This window comes from Pinus tabuliformis, chromosome 4_2, assembly GCF_031772625.1.
Source record: "Pinus tabuliformis cultivar Carrire ecotype Pingquan chromosome 4_2, CPIR1, whole genome shotgun sequence".
In the NCBI taxonomy this organism is placed as follows: domain Eukaryota; kingdom Viridiplantae; phylum Streptophyta; class Pinopsida; order Pinales; family Pinaceae; genus Pinus; species Pinus tabuliformis.
The window spans coordinates 804,018,906-804,041,430 of record NC_142304.1 but is presented as its reverse complement, the minus strand read 5'-3'; the positions used below and the strand labels follow the sequence as shown (position 1 = coordinate 804,041,430).

At 37.0% G+C, this 22,525-nt stretch overlaps 1 protein-coding gene across 1 annotated transcript; it reads left to right on the top strand.

Moving 5' to 3' along the window:
* The first annotated feature begins 10 nt into the window (after nt 1-10).
* LOC149172115 (uncharacterized) lies at nt 11-784 on the top strand. Its single transcript, XM_089426203.1, has one exon. The coding sequence runs from the start codon at nt 11-13 to the stop codon at nt 782-784; it is 774 nt and encodes a 257-aa protein (XP_089282329.1).
* The last annotated feature ends 21,741 nt before the right edge of the window (nt 785-22,525 follow it).

The window sequence follows — 22,525 nt, the reverse complement described above, 5'->3', positions numbered from 1 at the left end:
CGACAGAATTATGGGGAGTGATCCATTGGAGGGAAATGAAGACATAGTCAACATCAGAGAGTGGCTACTACGCGCAGGCAAAACAAGACTCTACGACCTTTCGATTTGGGACAACAGGGGTGAATGGGCTGGTTGGGATCTCAATGGTATCCCTGATTGGCTAACACCACAAAAAACCCTCCTTGTCGAATTGCTGGATGGATCCACTCCAGAACATTGCCAAATAAGAGACAGTTGGGCATGGGGAATGACAGGAACATATACCACAACAGCAGGATATAAAGCACTCCAGAATTCAAGGAACAATAGTCACTCTCCGGTCTTCTGGAAGTTAGTTTGGGACAATCTAACCCTTCCTAAAGTGAAGTTCTTCTTCTGGACTCTGGTGCACAACAAACTACTCACTGGAGAAAATCTAGAGAAAAGGAATATTGCAGGACCACATAGGTGCGAGCTATGCAGAAGCTACCCTGAAACAGCCCAACGTTTATTTCTGGAGTGCAAACTTGCCAAGGAAGCATGGGGGCTCACTCTTTTGGACCTGCAGATTCCAGCCTTCCCCCAGAACACTGTTGCTGAACTTTTTGCCTCCTGGAACAATATCTACCCTCATAACATCTCCACCAAATCCTTCTGGAAAAAAATTTGGATAGCAATCCCCAAATTCGTTTGCTGGCAGATAAGGTTGGCTCGTAATGATCAAATCTTCAATGGAAAAGGACACTCCCCTCTACAGGTTGCAGCTAAAGCTAAAGCATTTCTCTTGGAAGCAGCCCAACAATAGTTTTACAAAGAAGATCCACTGCTCCTTCTTGAAGAAAGGAGATGGCTATGCCCGCTTGAGCCTTCTCCTCGTAAGCTTCACCTCGCCCCTCAAACAGTAAATCCGGAGTGGAGAATAAGAGAAACAGAGGAACGTTTCATAAATTGGTGGAAATCCAAAAAACTCACCACAATCTTTTTTGACGGAGCCTCCAAAGGAAACCTCGGGAACGCTGGTGCTGGAGGGGTCATTTACTCTTCGGATGGCACTTCAAGAGACTGCTTCTACTGGGGTCTAGGCCAGAAATCCAACAACTAGGCAGAGATCTTCGGACTCCTCAAAGCTTGTCTAATAGCAAGAGAAAAGGGAGTTAAAGACCTCCAAGGTTTTGGTGATTCAGAGATTCTAATTAGAAAATTAAATTCTGAAGACCTCTTCAACAATGCTAGCCTTAATAAACTTCTGGGAAGATTGAAAAGAGTCCTCCAAGATTTCACCTCCTATAAGTTCTATCACATTCGTAGAAATCTGAATGGCGAAGCGGATCAGATGGCGAACAAAGGATGCCCACTCACGAAAGGACAACTTTTTATCAATGACGATAACTACTTCTAAATTCCTTGAAAAGGCTGTATCTCACAAGCAAAATATGCTGGCTGTTTTCTTTGTAAACAGGGCTGCCTCGGAAAAGACCCCTCCCCTCTTATTCAAATAAATAAAATTTCAGACTCGTTACAATTAAAAAAAAAAAATAGTAGAAGCAGAAGCAAATGAAAAAAGTTGAAATGGATTTTTATAATCAGGGCTTACCAATATAGGGGTTTCTTGAAGGGCCTCTTTTATTCTTGAGAAAGATTCCCTGGAAGTTGCATTCCATTTAACCTCAACGCCCTCTTTCATCATATCAGTAATTCCTTTAACAATCTTTGCATAGATAGGAACAAACCTCTTAAGGAAATTTATTCTCCCTAGAAAGCTCTGAATCTCTTTTTTTCTCTTTGGCAATGGTATTTTTTAATTGCCTCTACTCTTCCTCGATCTATTTTTGAATACTTCCTTTGACACAATATGGCCTAAGAATTTCCCTTCCTTCAAAGGAAAATGGGATTTTTTAGGATTTAATTATAGAACATACCTTCTGCATTTTTCAAAGATCTGTCGTAGATGCTCCAAATATTCCTCGTCTTACTTAGATAAAACAATAATACCATCCAAGTAAATAACCAAAAAATTGTCTTTTTCTCCTACAAAGGCTATATCCATATCCCTATAAAATGTGGCACCTGCATTCATTACTCTAAAAGGCATTTTAGAATACATAAAAGTACCCCAAGGAGTCGTAAATGTTGTTTTCTTTTGGTCTTCTTTTTCCACTGAAATCTGGTTATAACTAGAGAAACCATCAATCATTGATAACCTGTAAGATCTAGTTACTTTTTGTAAGATGTGGTCCATTTTTGGAAGAGGATAGTTATCTTTCAAGGATACTCTATTCAAATTTCGGAAATCAACACACAATCTAATTTCTCCATTTTTCTTTCTTACAGGAACTAAATTTGCTACCCAGTCAGAATACCTTAAGGGAACAATTATTTTTTCCTGTAACAATTTCTTGACTTCCTTTTCTATTGATGGCAGCAATAAAGGATTGATTTGTCTCAATTTTTGCCTAAAATCTTTAACCCCTGGCTTTAAAGGAATCTTATGTTGAATGATACTGGTATCATAAGTTTTTAAATCTTCATATGACCATGCAAATACATCAACAAACTTCTTAAAAAGACTTACATATCTCTATTTAAAATATTCTGGAACATCTTTAGCCAACCTTACCATTTTTGGTTGCTGATTTGTTCCCAGATTTCACTCCTCAAAGTCTTGTTCCAAGTCTGTCTTCTTTGGATTGATAGCAACATCATTTGCATTAAAAAACCTTGCCAAGGGCACCAAACCTTTTGGTATTACATTGTCCTTAAGCTAAAACTTTTTCTGGTTTCCTACTGAATCTTTAAAATATAATCCATCCATATGTTCCTCTTAATCTTCTTCTTCATGATCAATTTCCAAGTTAGCAAATTCTCCAATCACTTCAAGAAAGTCTTTGATCCGTTCTTCGTCTTCAAACCACTGTCAATGCTTTATATTATCCAAGATAGATGGTCTATGTCTGATTTCAACTTCATACCTTAATCTGGGATTGAGAGGAGGTTTAAAAGTATTGGCTGCTACTGCTAAAGAATCAACAAGTCTATTACCTTCCCTAGGTATAAATTATATATTGAAAGCAACAAAGAAATTGTCTATCAAATCCCAGACCTCATTTCTATAAGTCCTCAATCTTGGATGTTTTGTTTGGCATTGATTCTTGATCTATTTAACTACTAATTTAGAATCCCCAAAAACAGAAATACATTGTATTCCTAAACATTTAGTAGCTTGTAGTCCAAGAATCAAAGCTTCATACTCAGTGATATTATTTGTGGAGTCAAATTCCAACTTATAAGAAAAAGGAATGAAATGACCTTTTGGGGAAATTAAAAGTATACCTGCTCCACTACCATCTCTTGAATAAGAACCATCAAAATAAAGTTTCCAAAATCCACTGACTTCCAGCTTCTTGTTCTGAACCGCTGAAGGGAGCTGCACTTTACTGTCTTCAGAAATTTCTTCTGTTTCTTGCAACATAAAACAAGAAAAGTCATCCTTTTCCTAACTATACACAGGAGAATTACTAGAACCCTCCTTTTTAATGGTTTTAATAAACTTGGTTTCTCTGTATAATCTCCTCTCTTCACCTCCAAAGACAGGGATTATTGCATATGTAAAGTCCAACTTCAACACTCCTCCCAATTTAGCCCCCGAAGACCTAGAAAGAAGCATTCCAAAACATACTAGAATATCTGCGACAACTACATCCATTACAAGACTTTTGGTTGGGATTTGAGCCAAGGAAACAACCAAATCTTTAATCACTCCCACACATTTAACCTTCTTAGAATCAAATGAGTAAAGATCCTTGTAAGTTTTAGTGATCTGCAAATTCAATTGTTTCATAACTGATAATGGCATCAAGTTATGGGAAGCTCCAGAGTCTAACATACAGTTATGAAGAATAAAAGAATGTACCAGTAATGAAAGATAGAAAGGAGGAGTGGAAGAATCCACTTCTTCTACATGAGGGCCAAACATTACTATTGGTCTCTCTTCTTGCAAATTTACTGTGTCTGACACATGATCATCTTGAGAGAGATTGATAAAATCCTATTTTTTTTTTTATATACTGGGGTTTTAGCCAATTTAGTCAAAGGAATTTGAATTTTAATCTTTTCTAACTCCTTTGCCAGGCTAAAATAATGACCCTGTTTCACTAGATTTTCTTGTTCTTCATCATCCATATTTTGTTTTGAAAATTCATGAGAATTATCTATAGGTTGTTGAACAAATTTATTCAATACTCCCATACCTGATTTCTCCTTTGAGCTTTCTCCTTGTTGAAATATAGTTTTTGTGACTGAATCAACTTGTTTCTTTCCTTTATCAAGTTGAATTGGAAGTCGTTGTGGAGTTGCCATATGTTGAGACATTGGATCTTTTTGTTCTTCCACACTATCATGCATCCTTGACCTTTTCCTCGATCTAAGGTCATATTTCCTGTGTAATTCTGCTTGCATAAGATCAATAATTTTTTTTCAATATTCTTCAATTTAATCTTCATCCAAAGAAACTCGTGACTTAAAATTTAAATCTTCACTTCTAATAGTATCTTCTTCCTCTCCATACAATGCAAATATTTGAGTTTCTTGTTCTTTTGAAGTTCCTTCCACTGCATCTTCATATTCATCTTCTATATATAAGGGAGGTTGGATATAATCTTGATCCTTTCTATCCCTCTGCATAATTTGTAGTGGTTGTCTCCTGAATTGGGGATTAAAATTCATATTTTTCATATGTTGAAACTGTGTTGGTGCATTCTTATTTTCCAATTCCAACTTCACCAATTTATTAGACAGACTTTTAATGACTTTTGTCATTGCATCTAGTTTGTTCTCAAAAGAATCTTTTGAGTGACTGGAAACCTTTGTTTCTTCTTCTTTTCCTTTGCCTTTATCCTGCTCTGATTATTTTGGCTTAATTTTTCCTGCGGCAGATAAATTGGCTTCAATTTCAAGGGCATCAGTCTGTATTTGGTCGAGGGTAGAAGATATCCACTCCCTTAGGGTGAAACAAAAATCAGAATCAAATGCTCCTGCAAATACTACTTTTTCTCCTGTAGGAGGTGGCTTAATTTCTTTAGGCAGATTGTTATACAATTTATTAAATCTCTTAATGAATTCATTAACCTCCTCTTCAGGCTTCCTTTTCATAGCATTGAATTCGGTTAGAAAATAACCATGGTCTTTTTCTCTCCCCATCGTTGTGTAAACACATTTTCCAATTATTCCCATGTATTAATAGAATTGGCAGAAAGAGTTTAAACCACTTCCTTGCCTCCCCATCCAACAATTGAACAAATAACCTCATCACTACTTCTAAAATTCAACATTCAAGTTTTCAGCAAATGCACAAAATGTAGCAATATGTTTTTCTGTTGTGATTTCATCTTCTCTTGTGAAATGGGGCAGAAACTTAAGATAATCTTGGGGCATTGCATTCATCGGTTAGGGAAGATTTAGGGGAGCATATCTATTCAGAAGAAAAACAAGGATAGCCATATTGGAATTCAAGTTAGTTGCAGAAGAATTATATGCTTGAAAACAAAAGACTTAGGAGGTAATACTGATATAGGAACTAGTTGATTTATAATGGAAATAGATTCACTTGAAACTGAAAAATAAAATAATATATCTTCTTGAAATTCTGGAAAAGAAAATGAAACTGACTCAAAATATTTTTCTTCCAAAGTTGGTTCAGGAAAAATTGTTTGGGGAGATGTAGAATCTTCTTTGAAAAAGTCAAGATTTCTTATCACTTCTTCTGAATGAAAGACAAATAATTGATGAACGAAACTAGTACCAGGAGCAGACAAAGTAGGGTTTGGAGTCACTAGTGATTTGGGCTTCCAAACTCTCCTAGAAATTAATTTTTCTGGGTCAGAAAGAACAGGGGCTTTCTGTTGTGAGGTATCTGACCTTGTGTGTGGTCTTTTTAGAGCCAGGTCTACTGTTTTGATGAGAAACTCAACCTAGTCACTTTCTTTGCTCACCAATCAAAGAAATGATCCTAATGAAAACCTAGGGAAAAATAACTTCAAGTCTCCGTTCCCTGGCAATGGTGCCAAAAAATGTTGTACCTTGGGGGACAATCTCTGGCTGAGTAGGGATTAGTGCCCAAGACATTTACTGAAAATTGAAAATTGATTGATTTGTTGTCCCATCATCTTGTAAAACCCCAGAATGTTTATTTTTAACCCTTTAGTCTTCAATATATGAACAATGCCTCTCAAGTGGCCTTCAAATGTTGAATACAAATGGATAGGAAATAGTAAGAAGTGTTGGTGAAAAGTTTCAGATAACAGACTGTTTATACAAAATCTTTTATCTTTGACTTAGAAGAAAGTATAATTAGCATGAAATGGAATTTGAAAAGAAGAGGGCTTTTTTAAGGATTTTTAACCTTAGATTTACAGAAACTTAAAACCACAAAACTGCAAAATTAAGGCCCTGCTTCTTCAATCCCTTTAAATGAATAAATAACATATAAGATGTAACAAAGAAGACAAATCATACCCAACAATTTCTAGAATCACTGTGAAAAGCTTTATTCAATATTATATGAAGATCCAAAGTACAAAACTGTAGTCTCTCTTGAGGTGCCAAAATTCTCGGAACCTTCATTCATCTTCTTCAAGTTCTTTTATACAAAATTTTCAAAAGGACAGTTATGGGAATTGTCAACTTCCTAAACTACCTTACATTCGATCATTACATTAAAACATAAAAATTACATGACTTCATAAAATGAAAACTATTAAGAAATAAAGCACTTCATCATTGAACAATTTGTGATTGCGGGGCAGTAGAAGGTTTTGCTTCTCTATTGTTTGCCTGTGGAGACATCCATTCCTTGCTTTTCCTCCAAATCTCTGCATTTGTACTTGGGAAATTTATAAAATTTACATGTGCCATCCTGAAATTTGTAACCCTGTTGTATGTTGGCTTCTCAATGAAAAGAGTTTTCATCATCCAGAGGAGTTGAAAATATTTATGCAAATAGTTAACAATGGTAGCTCCTTTCAGCACTGTAGTCTTCTCATGTGTGGAGCTAATTTTTCTTTTAGCCTCCACCAGTAATGTTTCATATATTTCCCAGGATAACAAATTTCCTTACTGATCCCAATAGGATGGTAAAATAGCTCTAGTTATTTTGTCGAAAATGACATTGAACTTCATTACTCCTTCTTTGACTTCAATAAGTTTTTTCTTTGTTGCTTTCCTATATGAATTCTTCACTATCATCTTATTGATTTTGGTTATATTTTTATGTTTGTCCTCTACTCCAAATTCCTTTAACTCTGGTGTAGACCTAGAATTCAGGAAATCAATCATCTTCTTAGCAAACTAAGATTTTAACTGTAGTTTTTATTTGTTAGCCATAATGATTTCTTCTAAGTCTCTAACAATAATCTTTTCTTTTTCCATGATGACCAGAAATTCCCACATGTTCTTCACTGTATTAATTATATCATTCCACAATATTTCCCTTGCCTGTATAAGGGACATGTTGCCTTTCACCTTTTATTTTAACTCCTTGATTTCCTAGTGAGAAATTTGATAATCTTTCATGTATTTCTCTACAGTTTCCTTGGACATCAGTAATTCCTGCTCAATGGCCTTGAAAAATTTCATGGCATTCTCAAAATATGTTTTCTTTTTCTTGAGTTCATTTCAGCGATTTGTAACTCAGGCATAACCCGAGTTAACTTAGCAGTGGGGTCCTCTGAGTCTGTTGCTACCATAATTATACAAACATGTGAATCAATCTTCTACTGTAGAACAAGATTCATTTCCTTCATTTTTGTTACCTCTTCATTTCTTTGAAAAAGCTCTTGAATCAATGTTTCTTTTTCCTTTTCAACTTTTTCCACCTTTGTAGCCATTGGATGTTCTACAGAAGGAAGCTTCAGTTTCTTCTTCAACACCTGAATCTCTATTTCAGCACCCTGTAATAGTTTTTGGACTGCAATTCTATCTTCTGGGTTCACTCCAATTTTAACAATTAATTTTTTCAATTCTTCATTTTGGGTATTTAGAGCTCTAGAATTATCTTTCTCTAGCTTCAACTGATTTACTACTTTTTCTAGAATACCTTCAGCCTTAGTAGCAACTGAGAAAGATTTGTTCAAATCATTAAAAATCAATTGACTAGTCTGCATATGAAGATTGATCTTATCAGACAGAGGAATTTTCTTTACATCTACTATTAGATTAATAGTCTTAAAACCTACTGAAGATGATATAGACATTGCTGAAGGATGAGAAAAAAAAATTTTCAACTGACTTCTTTCTAAATCCATGGCTGACAATAACCTTGTTTGATATTCAGAAGAAATTTGAGCCTCTGACTGAGACTCCATATTCTCTCTAATCTTCTTGTTTATTTCCTCAACCTGTAAAAACATTTGTTTAATTATAGACATAGAACTTTGAGAAGATTCTTCTAGAATAGGAGAAGAAGGTGTACAAAGTGTATCCCCTAGCTGCAATTGAAAACCAGGAACTGATGATGAACTGGCCTCATGAGACATCTTTTCCCTTTTTGTTTCTCTATCCACTTCTTCATCTAAATCAATCACCTCTGCTCTACCTCTCTTCAAATTCTTTTCAGTAGGGAGAGGGGTTTCAATCTCTATGCCCCCTGATGAAGCAAATTGTCCGTCATTAGCCAACTTTTCAATTTCTGGTCTAGACTCATGTATAAAAGGGGTATAACCATTTTCCACTCCTTGTTTGAAATTATATGACATGGATCATAGGCCCATTTTTCTCCCAACAATAAATTCATCCCCTCCAACATTTTCTGGACTTCTTCTACTGCATGTCTAGTATTCACAATGAAAGGTCCAATAGTTCTAGGCAATATGAAAATATATCCTTTCTTTGCATGCACAAAATGTATTTGATCTACATTTAAACTCTGCCTTATGATCAAGAGAAAACAATCTCATAGGAACAAAAGTTGGCAACCTAAAGGGCACAATTTCAGCTCCATACAATCCGATTTCCACATTATCTTGAAAAGAAAACCAGTCTCCAACCTTTGCATCTTTTTTCAGTTGAAGAAAAGATTGAGCTTCTGGTAACGACATGGTGCAGGTGAACTATTTATAATTGAATATAAGAGAAAAGAGTAAGCAAAATCAAATCTACCTTCATTTTTAGGATCACTCCTTATTGTATCAGTCCAGAAGACTATTGATTGCTTATTTTTGTGAGGATCCATAATGTTCAACCCCAAATGCATAAATCTTTCAACATGAGTATACAGGAATAGATAAGTTATTATGGAGGGAAACTTGAAGCAACAAGTAAGTGAAAGATTCATGAATTGAACATTAATCACTCATTCCCAAAAAGTAGGTATATCTAAAACAACCTCAGGTTTCATCATCACACTAAAAATCCCCAAAATTGCTTTATCAATCACTGCAATGTCTTATTTTCCCAAAATTTTGGCTAAAATCTGAAGAACAGGTCTAACATCTTCAGCAAAAACATTTAAAGGAAATTGAGCAAAGTCCAAACAAAACTAATTTCCATCAGGCATAAGGTAAAAGATGACTTGAGCATACTCTGGTCCAGATAAATCTTGAAAATAGGCAAATAGGGACTCTTCAGAAAAATAAAAATACGCAAAAGGATAACACAATTCTTGTTGGATTAGAAGTGAAGATACTTGAAAAATATTTTCTCCTAATCTATTCATTACGAAGCATTTCTGAGGATACATTGCTGAGACTAACCAATGGATAAACTCTGGAAAAAGATAGGTCCGAGGAACAAATGCTGACAAAACCCCTGACCTTATTACTACGACATAAATGGGGGAATTGGACTAGTTTATATGAATATGTTGATAAAATTCAAGGTGGTTTACGGGACAGATAGCATCAAATATGTCCCTTTCTGTGTCCATGAGGGGAATATGGGAGGATGATCTAGTTAAGGAAATTTTTTTGGTCATTTTAATTATTATATGATGACTAACTCTGATATAAATACCTGGTGCTGATGGGTTATGATGACTGGGACACTAGCTAAAGTTTTTGGAGTCTTCAACAACCAGGTGAAAAAGAATGACTTAGGAATGAGGTTTTATAGGTGGGATGGAATAACGGCAGGGAGAAAACAACATTTATTGTTTTCATGGGAATTTCATTTTTTTTGCAGGATTAATTTAATGAATGATTGGACAAATTGGATGACAGTTGGCAAAAGGGGAATGACATGGCTAAGGAATGGGCAGGGTCTGGCTCGCTTGATGACGCAACTACGGGGGGACTCCTCTGTAAGGGGATTTTTTGGAGTAGTTCCCCCGTAGTTAATCTAGGTCGTTGATATGGATTCAACGCGCCCAACTCCAAGTCTTTGCGGAGGCACCCACTGTGATAACCATCGAGCGGTTTGTGGTGTTGGGTTTGCACCATCGTGTAGACCCCATCACTATAACACATCTTTGACATTCAACTTGTTTGTTCATTAACCTTACAACCATCAGCACACGGTCCCACCTCTGTTGTATGAAATATGATGACAAATGCTTAGCGCCAATGATTAGTCCTTAATAACATAATTTAATAAGAACTAAATCACTTCATTATAATCAAAACCGAAACTATCTTTCACATATTTCCTTTTTTTCTCTTTTTGCTTGAGTATTTGATTTATTTTTTTTACAAAAAGGTAACATATATACAACATCGGAAAATTTAAAAAGAATTACAACAGGCTCCCAATCCTTTTCCCTCATGGAACGTAGCTCGAGATAACAAAGGGAAACAACATGACAGAGGATGGATTCCCCCAATACCTCTCCATTGTGTTGATGGACTTGCTAATTTAGAATAAAAACAACCAGGCAGTATCTAGTATTGATCGAGATTGGATCATTCTATTGTTTCTCATCCATCTTAATGCATTTGGAGTGGAAAAAGTGGAGGAATTAGCTCACAGGACGGTTTTTACCGGTGAGACCTTGTTTGGAAAAATGGGGTCTGAAACCTTCTAGAAGCGTTGTGAGGCACCAAATGACATTTTTTTGGGGGTAAAACTTTGCCTCTTTGGTGCTGCTTCATTTTATGATATTCTACACACGTAACTCTTTCCAACGGTGCGAGAAGTGCACCAATTGGAGTATGTGTGCAAAAGTTATGCTACTCAGAAGTTGACCTTCCTGTTTTCACACCTATAGTTTAGGAGGATGTCGCGTCAACCAAATTATTCATTGAAAAGGGGCTAGCCACGTGAATATGATGTAAAATATTCTAGAATAGTCTATATTGTAACTCTAGTTAAGAGTTGATGTATTCAAAATTAACCACTAGTAGGTTATCAGGTTGTGTTATAACCATGTCACTAGGAAGAAGATACATTCCAATCTTTCGAGAGAATTTTGTTCCATAATTGAGAAAAGATAGCTAGAAGCGATAAGAGGTAAAGCATATAGAGAGGATCTGTGCATTGGAGCATCCCACGGGCCACATGCATTATTTATTTTTACCTATAGCCAAATTTCTAGGCAAGAAAGAGAGCAAAACAACCTCACCTTCTAGTTGGGTTTTCTCTCGAAATGGTTTCCCATAGATCATATCTTGTGTCTGATGTGTGTGTGAGAGAGATTATTTTGTCGTTCTCTACTTTTCTGCATAATTTCCATTCACATGCATACATTAATTACAGTTAAATCTATAGATCTTAAAGTTTAATAATACTATAATAATGTAGAATCTCAGATTTTGAATATAATGTTATCAGATCTGTTGTGACAAACTATCCAGTGGAATATCCATGGTAGTTTATGGATCATTTGGTATCAAATCCAACTTGGTATTTTGTAGAGATTGCAGGGAATCTATATCGACGGGGACAAAAATCGTAAAACCCTAATAATGGCCGACCAATCTGTAAACGAACCTCATGATCCTGCAAAGGTGAGGTTTATGCAATTACAATAACAAGTCATAGATATCAACTCGTTAATGGTGCTGGAACCACCAACATTCAAGGGATGTCCCTGATATGAACTCCCAATTAGACCTCACACCTTTTGGTGTAGGAGTCCCATCCGGTATAAAGGCCTGGTTGTCGAATCCTTAAAGAATTGCCTTGGCTCTAACTCTCAGCAACAGAGAGGGATGCAATGGTGCCTTTGAAAATCAAGAAGGTGTGCCTAGTGAGTGTTCAGTTGTAAATGTGTCAAGGTTATTCTACTGTGGAGAGGGGAGAAAAGTGAGCCTCTAAGAGAGAGGTAGTAACACCACCCATGAAGAGACACACATGATCTGGAAGGATCCATGTAACATCCAGTGAAATAGTCCACAGAGGATGCGACGGTTGTTACAACCAATAATTTAAGAAAGATCTATCTAATACCCTGTGGAATAGTCCACACAGATGGGATGACAATAAAAACCATTACAACACATTCTAAAAAATATAAGTATTAAAACAACCAAAACATTTCAACTATCTTAGCACATGTGAAAGCAAACATGAAATCCAAACATTTGCATAATAGTCTTACAAACATTCATAATCCATGCATGAAGAATGTGTTGGCCTTGAAGGCTTTTGTTATTAAGTAAAATTTCCAAGACACGTGTTTACAATGTACATCACTAGCTCCAGTAGTGGAGCATTAGAGCCACTCCTTGCTCCCCAAAGAACTAGCTTATCTCTCTAATCCTTTGCGGGAGGAGCCAAGGTGAAAATTCCTTTGCTTGTACAATGAGGGAGTATATATAACCAAAGGGTGATGCTTCCCCTTCCTTTTGACTCTTTGAATACCCTCATGATTGTTTGTCTTCCTATGAATTTTCAACTTTAATGACTCTTCGTATTCCACACATGTCCTTTGGACTTTCACTTAATAATACATTTCTGAAACATATGTTACATCATTGGCCACAAGGTGTGGAATGTGACTACTCATGACATGACACTACTGACATGGAATGCATGATGATGTGGCAATGTCAAGCCACTGTTGTTGCTAAGTGCTGAGTGTCTGCCTCTTATTTTCACTTCCATATGACTTGGTGATAAGGAATCTTCAATGATCTTAAGTATTGAGTTGCAATAAAAAACGGGTGTCCCTTCTGATTCTCTTGATTCAACTATAAGTGTATTTTTCAATAATCTTACCTCCTTCATCTCCTTCTTCATCATCTTTCGATGGTGTGATAGAGTACTTGCATCTGTAATTCACTCATTACAAGATGACATCAGTTTGAAAAACCCCTAGTCTAAGATAGTGCATTTTGATCCATTCACTGAGCCGGAACCAGGTGACAGGTCGGGAGAGAGGGATTAGTGATTGCGTAATGTGCCGTTCCAACAACTAAGGGAAAATCTTGAGCCTTAAGACTGCGCAGTGCGCGGTTCCAGCAAGACTGAGGGATAAGACTACACAATTTTGGGAGCTAGTGGGATAGGCTGAAGAGATGAGCACTAAGAGGACACACTGCGCAATTTTGGGAGACAAGGGAGGCAGGGCTACTATGCAATTGTAGAGTTCAAAGGCTTAGGGGATGAGCTTGAGGCTTGTGATTGTGTAGTGTATAGTGAAAGTCAGGTTGGGAGGAATGATTGCGCAATTTTCGAGGCCAAGACTAGAGCTTGAGCATAGGAACAACACAATGCAACAATAATGGGAGATAAGAACTGCACATTACATGGTGTCAAGGGGTAAGGTCTTAGCTAAAGGGTTGGAACTACGTATTGCGCAATTCAGGGAGGCCGAGTGAAGCCAAGTTGCTTAGTTGGGAAGCCTTCTCAGAAATGGCTAAGTGTAAGATTGGTTAGACTGATGTGAACATTGATAAGATTTCAACTGTGATCTCACACTTAGAATACTTGAAGACATGGCAACATAGATCACCCAGGAAACATGAAAAATGCATTTCCCTCTGCGTGACCACTTTATGACCATTTACGACAAGTGTGACACTTAAGATAGAATTTGGAACGACTATGACGAAACTTGTGTGACAGTTCTCATAACTTTGTGAATGAGTGCGATAGATGTTTACATAGTTAGAGAAACTCATATACATGAAGATAGACCCTTGAAACCATAAAAATAGGCTTGTACCACATTGTGCCATAGTTGATCATGCCAAAGACAACATTTTACCCAACATGCAAAAGGGAGCAAAATACATCAAGAAATCTCATAAAATAAGCTTTGGTGTTTGTGAAAACAAAGTATAAGACCAAGGAAGGTTCTAAATTTGAGTGTACACCAAAATTTTGGAGGGTGTTGAAGCAGATACAACACTTGGAGACACATTGGTAGAATTCCATCTTCTCTGTCTCAATTAAATTCTTCTATGTGGGGCCTTCGTTCTTCAGGGAGTTTTGATTCATCATGCATATTAATTTGGTCTTCCCACTTACTCCATGAATATACACGGTCTCTTTTATGCCTTCTCGGTTGAATGCAACATAAGATTCAGTGATATCATAAGGGAATGGTAGTGTAGCTCACGAGCTTAAGATTTTCAGAGTATAATTTTTCATCTTTGGTGTTGTTCCGCTGCTAGCAGGCCTGGACAATATCCCGACGGAGTCACGCATGAACACAAACATTGCACCGCTGATAGCGAGCCTGGACAGTACCCGACAGAGTTGCTTGCTTCACCTCTCTGCACATGAAGCCTTTCTCTTCTTTCACCTTTATTTATTTATTTAAAGAGGATTTTGCATCGACACTATTCATTTTGGGGTCAAAGAGGGATCTCAACTTATTGAGAGAAAAAGAGGTTGTTCCTTCTGAGAAGCATATAGAGAACTTTGATTTAGGTTTTATCGTTTAGATTTTTCCCCTTCTCCTCTTCTACTGATTGTATAAGAATGAAAAACTCAAAACACAAAACCAATTGTGGGCATAAAAATTCCTGGATAGACATAGTTTCATGGTTGGACCAAAACTCTCCTTATGGACATATCGTATTTTCCATCGGAACTTCATCAGCCAAAAGATATAACCAACACAAGGAACATGGATAGAAGGTTAGCCAAATGTTGAAGTGTCATATTACTCTTTAGCATTTGTCCACACACATAATAAGAAGCTACAACATGTTCATGCACAACACTTATTCATACAACGGAAATAGAAAAAATGTCAAACAAACAAGAAAGAAAAAATTATGTACATAGTGTAGGGAACAACCCTAGATCTTCATTGGAAGTAGTGATTTAAGTCTTGGCCATTTACAAGGAGAAATTAAATATTCCCATCAAGTGATTGAAGACGATAAGTGTGATGGCCAAGCTTTCTGTGGACAATGAATGGCCCAATCCATAGGGACTGAAACTTAGTGTGTTGCCTTTGTCCTCAGGGGATTTGTCCCACTTCATGACTAAGTCACCCATAGTAAAGTTGTTCTTCCCTGCAGACTTCTTGTTGAACCACCTCTTGATATGATTCTAGTGAAGTGAATTTTTTTTCTTTTGCTTGCAATGTTTCTTCTAGTAATCTATGAAGGGTTTCCATCCTATGTTGCACTAATAAACATGGCCTGCCTTGGGATTCTTTCGAAAGTTGGAGTGCAGACAAGTAGATGTTAGGTGGGAGGAAGGATTCTTTTCCATATACCAAGAAGTAAGGGAAGGTGTTTAGAGAGGGATTTGGTGTGACTCGGTCAACCCATAAAGAATTTACCAAAGCAGAGTGCCAGTTTCGCTACTAAGAGAATATGGTATTTTTGATGATGCAGATTAGGTTCTTATTTGTGGATTCAGTAAGACAATTCCCTTGTGGATAATAATTGGTTGACTGTTTCAATACAATACTAGTTTCCTATTCAAAATCATAAAGTTATAGAGATGAAAAGTATGTTGCATAGTCGAAAACAAGTGAAGCAGGAATGTCGAACCTGGAAATGATGTTCTGATGAAGGAAATTTATGACTTCATCATCATTCGCATGTTTGAGCAGAACAAATTCTACCCACCGCGTGAAATAATATGTAGTAGTGAAAATATAATGGTGTTGCTTTGATGAATGTGAAAATATTTCTCCAATGATATCCAAGCCTCACTGTTGAAAAGGTTCTTCCTCTTCAATGCATTGCAATGGGGCAGATGACTTCTTGTTTCTGCCAACACACCTCTGACAGACCAAACACTTGCGTGCGTAAGCATGAGCATCCATGAATAATGTAGGCTGTTAAAAGTAGGTCTGCATGACTTTATGTGTTGTTGTGTTACCTGCAAAATGTCCCTCGGCTCGTATGTTTTGGAGATCACGCAGTAATTTATCTGAATCATGTGCTTCCAAATATCTGAGTAACACTCCATTATGGTGCTTTTTAAAAAGCACCTCATGCATCAGCTGGTAAGATAATGATTTGAGTCTGAGTGTTCTCTTTTGTTGTGTGGATAGATGGGAGGGCATGGTGTCATTCTCAAGGTATTGGCGCACATCGGTGTACCAAGAGTTCATGACTGTAATGGGGAGATCTCGCTCGACATTGTACATTTCGATTTATTGCTCACCACCTGAGAGATCTTCTTCTTCCTTTGCGCCACTACTTCTGATGCTAGTAAACATAGATCATGGCCCTTGATTGTGTGAACTGGTTTGAATTCTAAGTCGTATTCCTGTAGACCAGTCATCCAGTTGGCTCTCCTCTCACCTAGCTCTTGTTGGAAAAACAATGATTTGACTGCTGGGTGGGCAACAAAGACAATACAATGATTTTTTAGAAGATAGGGATGAAAATGCTTCACCGCCTTTTATATTGTGTACGCCTACTTTTCAATGGTAGGATAATTGAGTTAAGGTCCACAAAGACTATCGCTCATGAAAGATATAGGCCGCTCATTATTATGGTGATCCTTTTGTGTGAGCACAACGACAAGAGAACTGTCAGAAGCAAGGTGTAGAGCAAAAAATATATGTTGAAGTCTGGGCTATATAATGCAGGCGCTTCTGCGATAGCTTGTTTGATATGGGAAAACCCATCCTTTTCCCTTTTGTCTCATATGTATACTGCATCCTTCTTTATCATCTCTTGTATTGGTTTAACAATCTGAGCGTAATCAGAAATGAACTTGCGTAGGAAATTAATTTTCCCGAGAAAGGATTGCATAACTTTTTTATTCACTGGGAAGGAAATCTGTGTGACTTTTTTGACCCTCTCTGGGTCCACTTTAATCCCACTCTTAGCAATGATGTGGCCCAATAGGTTACCCTTGGACACTGCAAAGATACTCTTCTTGGGATTAAGAGATATCTCGTACTTGCAACATCGCTAGAAAAATTTCTTCAAGTGGGGTATGTGACCAAACCTTTGTTTGGAAAACACTGTAACAACATCAAGATAGACCATTACCCTTTGTTCAATCAATCACTAGAATGTGATGTCCATGGCACGTTGAAATGTAGCACCAACATTAATAAACCCAAATGGCATTTGCTTGAATTCATGTGGAAGGTTCTTTTAAGTCTGTCAGGCTTTGACACCAAAACTTGGTTGTATCCTTAATATCCATCCAAGAGAGAAAACATTTCTAACCCCAATACTATTTGCAATATTTTCTCCATAGACAACACGGGGTAATTATCTTTGTCCGAGGCACAGTTAAGATTTCAGAAATCAACGCATAAGCAGATTCCCCAGACTTCTTTCTTAAGAGGACCAATTTTGATACCCTGGTGGAGTGTTGCACTTTGTATATGATCCGAGCATCCAAAAATTTCCTTAACTACTTTTGAATAAGGGGTTCAAGAATCGGATGTACCTTACGTAGATTTTTTTGAACTGGCTTGGCCCCTTCTTTTATCGGAATCACATCTTGGATAATTCCTGCGTCATAATTTTTTAGCTCATCGTACATCCACACGAATACATCTTGGTACTTCTTGAACAGGAGGATAAAGGCTTGTCGCTCTTGTGGTGTACAACAAATACCAATATTGACAAACTTCGAATCCTTTTATGTTCCCAAATTGATCTGCTCATGCGACATCGTGGAACTATGGGTTTTAGCATTAATAGGTCCCCAAAAGCAGTTTTCCATGTCATACAACTTTTCCAGTGATACCACGCCTTTCAACATGAGATTGCCTTTGCTTGAGCTAGCTACATCCTACAAGGTCCTTTCATGTTCGTCTTCATCAATTGTTGTGTCCTTGAAAACATCAGCATTTGCCATGAATTGCAGTATCTGTTTGTCATCATTGAAAACACATAAATTAGTGATATTATCAGGGACGGATGGCTTATAAAGAATTTCAATAGAAAAACCATCCCTTGATGGTGACAACCTAACAACAACATTTTCCAATGCATCTGTAATTGCATTACGCATTCTAGGAACAATAATGATATTAAAATCTTGGAATTGTGAAATTAAATGTCATACCTCTTGTTGACAGCTTTTAAGATGAGGTGACACACAATGTATGGTATCACATACCTGTTACACCACAATTTCTAAGTCATGTACTGATTTTAGGATGGAAACGTTGAGGTCAATGGCTCTTTGCAAGCCCAAGATAAGTGCCTCGTATTTTGCAGTGTTTTTCGTGCACACAAATTCCAAGTGGTTAGAGATCAAATGTTTTCTCTATAGCGGGTCTATTAAAACACAACCATCTCCAGAGCCCTCCTATGTTTTTGAACCATAAAAGTAAAAAGTCCACATGTCCTATGTACAAGGACTGGGAACTACACTAGTACTATTATTACTATCACTAACTCTACAAATGCCATTTTCACCAATTGGACTAGGAAGGAGCTCCAACTGTGTATTTGGTGGGACTGGTGATGGTTGTGCAAGATAACACCCCAGTTGGGTTTCCAAGAAGTAATTACCAAAGATAAGTTCTATAAAAGCCACAGGTTCATTCTGTCCATTCAAGGGAGTGACAATAGATTTCATGTATCTCTCTGAATTCACACGGATCTGATTATTTATGCCCTTATATGAAAGCCACAAATGTGACTAGATCGTAGAAAAGTACGCTTGTACCTTGCTGGACCAATTCTTGCTCAACAACACTCCATATGCTTTTGAAATATCCACAATCACTATTTTTATACATTGGTTGACTTGCTCATCGGATGATAAACAAATAATAACATCTTTGATTTCACTAACTGTATGGACAAGAGTTTTGTCCAGTTGAATAATTTGTGCATATTTTTGTTCCATTTTGTGTTGATTTTCTTGGCGACAGGTAATGGAATTATGTTCATCGATGCACCAGAATCAACCAAGAAATTGTGTACATTGAAATTGAAGATCTCAAAAGTTTAGAGATAAGGAGGGCAGAGTGTATTTGCATCCATTGTTAAAGCATTGAGTACAAATTCAAGGGAACCAGAGGACATACCAGATCCCTTGTCAGAGGAAGCATCATTACCTGTGGTGGACTGCCCAAGTGCGCGTAAGAGGATGTCTTGCTGGCTCATGATATTTTTTAGTTCAAAAATTGATTTGTTTGCATAAACCTTCTTCATGTCATCAAATATGTTGTAATCTACAGTGGGAACGATTGTTGAAGTGTCTCGGGGTGTGACTTGTTTTGTGACTTCCAGAATGTTGGTCTTACTCTTCCTACTTACGGAAGCACCTTTTGTTGTAGTTGTGTTACCAGACTGGCTTTGAGTGTTATGTGTTGAGATGACGGGTGGTTTGACCTTTCTTAGCAGGTTTTATTTGAGTTTCTACTTCGTCAACTTTGGTCTAGTGGTTGGCCCTTGGTTTCTCAGATTGTACCAGTTGGTATACTTCTGTGTCGGACCATCATTCAAAGTTCGCTTGTCGGTCGTACTCTTTTGGGTTGTGACTATGCAATTGAACATGTTTACTATGTGCCCCACACTCGGAGTCTCTTCGGTTGCAGGCTTTTGGCTTTTCTTCTGCAGGCTTAGTTTGCTCCTCAACCATTACTACATCAACAATATCGGTAGCAAGAATGGTCATGCCATGATTCCATTGTGGCCATGTTTTCTTGGAATGATATTCTTGATGGTACAAATAGTATTTTTCTATGCCCATTCTTTCAATATTCAATACAACATTCGAGCTTTGCGCAGGCTTAGCCAGTTGGTTGCTGCTACTGCCAGAATTTGCAGTCCTTTTGAACATGTTGAACTTAGGAGGCTTGTTTCTCATGGTAGTCTTGCTTGACCTTTGTTTTAGCTCTGCCAACTCATTCGATAGAGTTTTGACAGTACGGGTCAAAATCTCAATATCAATAGTTTCTTTGTCTTTGGTCTTGCTTACAGAGGCCTGAGACCTTTTACCCGTGTATTTGGAGTCTTTAGCTCATTCATCGTCTGCAATGACTCCAATCGTGCATAAGTCCTTTTCAACCGCGATTTCCTCTTCATAATTTTTTTCAAAGTTTGTTTCATAGTTCTCTTTACAAACTGCGCAATGTTGGTTGGCAAGGAAAAAGTGTAATAATCGATGGTGATGGATTCATGAGGTTTAGTGTTTGCTAAGAAATTATTCAGAATGCGGTTAAACCTATGATTGAAATATTTCACTTTTTCCTTTTGCTTCATCTTGAGACTACCAAACTCTTTCAATAACATCACGAGGGTCTTCTCATCAACAAATTTCTCAAGGAAACTTTTCTTAAACCCCCTCCAGCTCTAGATGGAATTAAGAGGAAGATTGTGATACCACACAACTGCTCTACCATCTAAGGTACATAGAAACAATCTATATGTAACATCATCATAGTGTACCTCAAGTGTTTGGAGATGTAGGTAGAAGTTGTCTAGATGATCCTCCACCTTTACTGCTCTTTCAAGGTCATACTTCGTTAAGAGATTTTCCAGATGTCTTTGCATCTTGTTTAACAAACCTTGTAGTGAAAGTGGGCCCTGAGACATCCAATCTAGATCTTGTCTTGTTATGTCTTATTCACCACCTTCACCTTCTTCTACAAAATATGATTGGTCTTCTTCTTCTTCTTCTTCTCCTCCCAACCCACAAAAAGTATCATTTGAGAGAACTTCGTTATCACCGCCACCATTGTTGAAGTTTGGAGGTTGTTGTGGTTTTTCTGTGTTTTCTTTAGAGTATGCTAAATCTTCAAGGGTGGCGAGAACCAACTCTTCCACTATTGAAACCACTATCCGAGTAGGAGTAGTTTGGTTCTTCTTCAAAAATAATGGAAGAGTTTCTATTCCAGGTATCAATCCAATAGCTCTCACAAACTTTCAGGTGATGGCGTAGATGGCCCTCAGCTATTTGTATGTGAGTTCATAAGGTTGTGCAGTCTCGGGTTGATAAGAATTACCAACTTCAGGAATGCACAGAGGGGAGTTACTACCTCGACCAGAGGAAGTAATATTGGGGTTGTGTTGATTGGGAAAAATGACCCTTTCAACATTCTAAGGGAGACCACCTGGTCAGAAAATTAAAGCAATTCCTTTTCCATTGAAATGGTGGTTCTGACTGGTTAGACTAGGTCTAGTTACCTTTTCTCTTTCTCTATTGGATTAAGGTATGTCTTTTAATTACCAATAGATAAGAGACATCATATCAATTCTCCTTGTTGATCAGGCAAGAGAATGATCCTTAAGTTGACTTTTTGGCTTAGCCAAACCACTCTAAACTTTTCCTCTTTTGGAAGAGGACTTCTAAGATGCAGAAACAAGAATTAAAATGCAAAACTTAACCTATGATGCACTTATCCTAGACCTATCTTGATTGAAGGAAAGAATAGTCTTTCTCTCAATTGAGAGCAAGCTAAAAGGATGGGAAAAGAAGCATGTAGGAATTGGAATTGGAATGAAGGAAATAGACCAAGGAAATAGTTCACGAGATCTAATCCTTGTTAAAACAAATACAAACAACTAAATGCCTAATAAATAGTTACCAAACACTTAATTGTAAATAGTTCCAACTCCTAATAAAAATATGTATAAGAACAAGAAATTTATGTCATAGTACTGAAGTAGTTCAAATAAAATGCCATGTAGAAAAGCAAAACATCTATAACTCTAAATTGTTAGATAGCTAGCCAACCTAAAGAAATAAATGTTTGTTCTTATACAATTTCCAATTTTCAAGATGCATTTCTGATTAATTCTGCAAGGTAGCTTGATCAGAATTTTAAATGGGCTAACAATTAACATTTAACAATAGTGCTAAAGCCAACAAATAACTCATACAATAGAAATGTAATTGAAAACTGAAAACATTTATTTCAATAATCGATGCAAACAATAGTGTCATACAAAAATTACATAAATAAACTTTATTATGAATATGAATCAAGTTACAGAACCTCAAAATATTACAGTAGTGCAAATCCCTCACTGCCAACAACTCGATCTTTGTCTGCAAAGAAGACTTCAATCCCACTACAATAGTGCAAATGAGCATTGAAACTCCTCTACAAACAGACTAAAAGATCCTAAATTATTCTTCCTCTTCTCCTGGATTTGAATCACCCATGAACTCAGCCCAGAGATGAGTATTTATATAGAATTTACAATGCTAAGAGTTCCCCTCTATTACTCAACAGTTAGAGCATTAAAAGTAAGATGAATCTGGTGGTTTTGCTTCT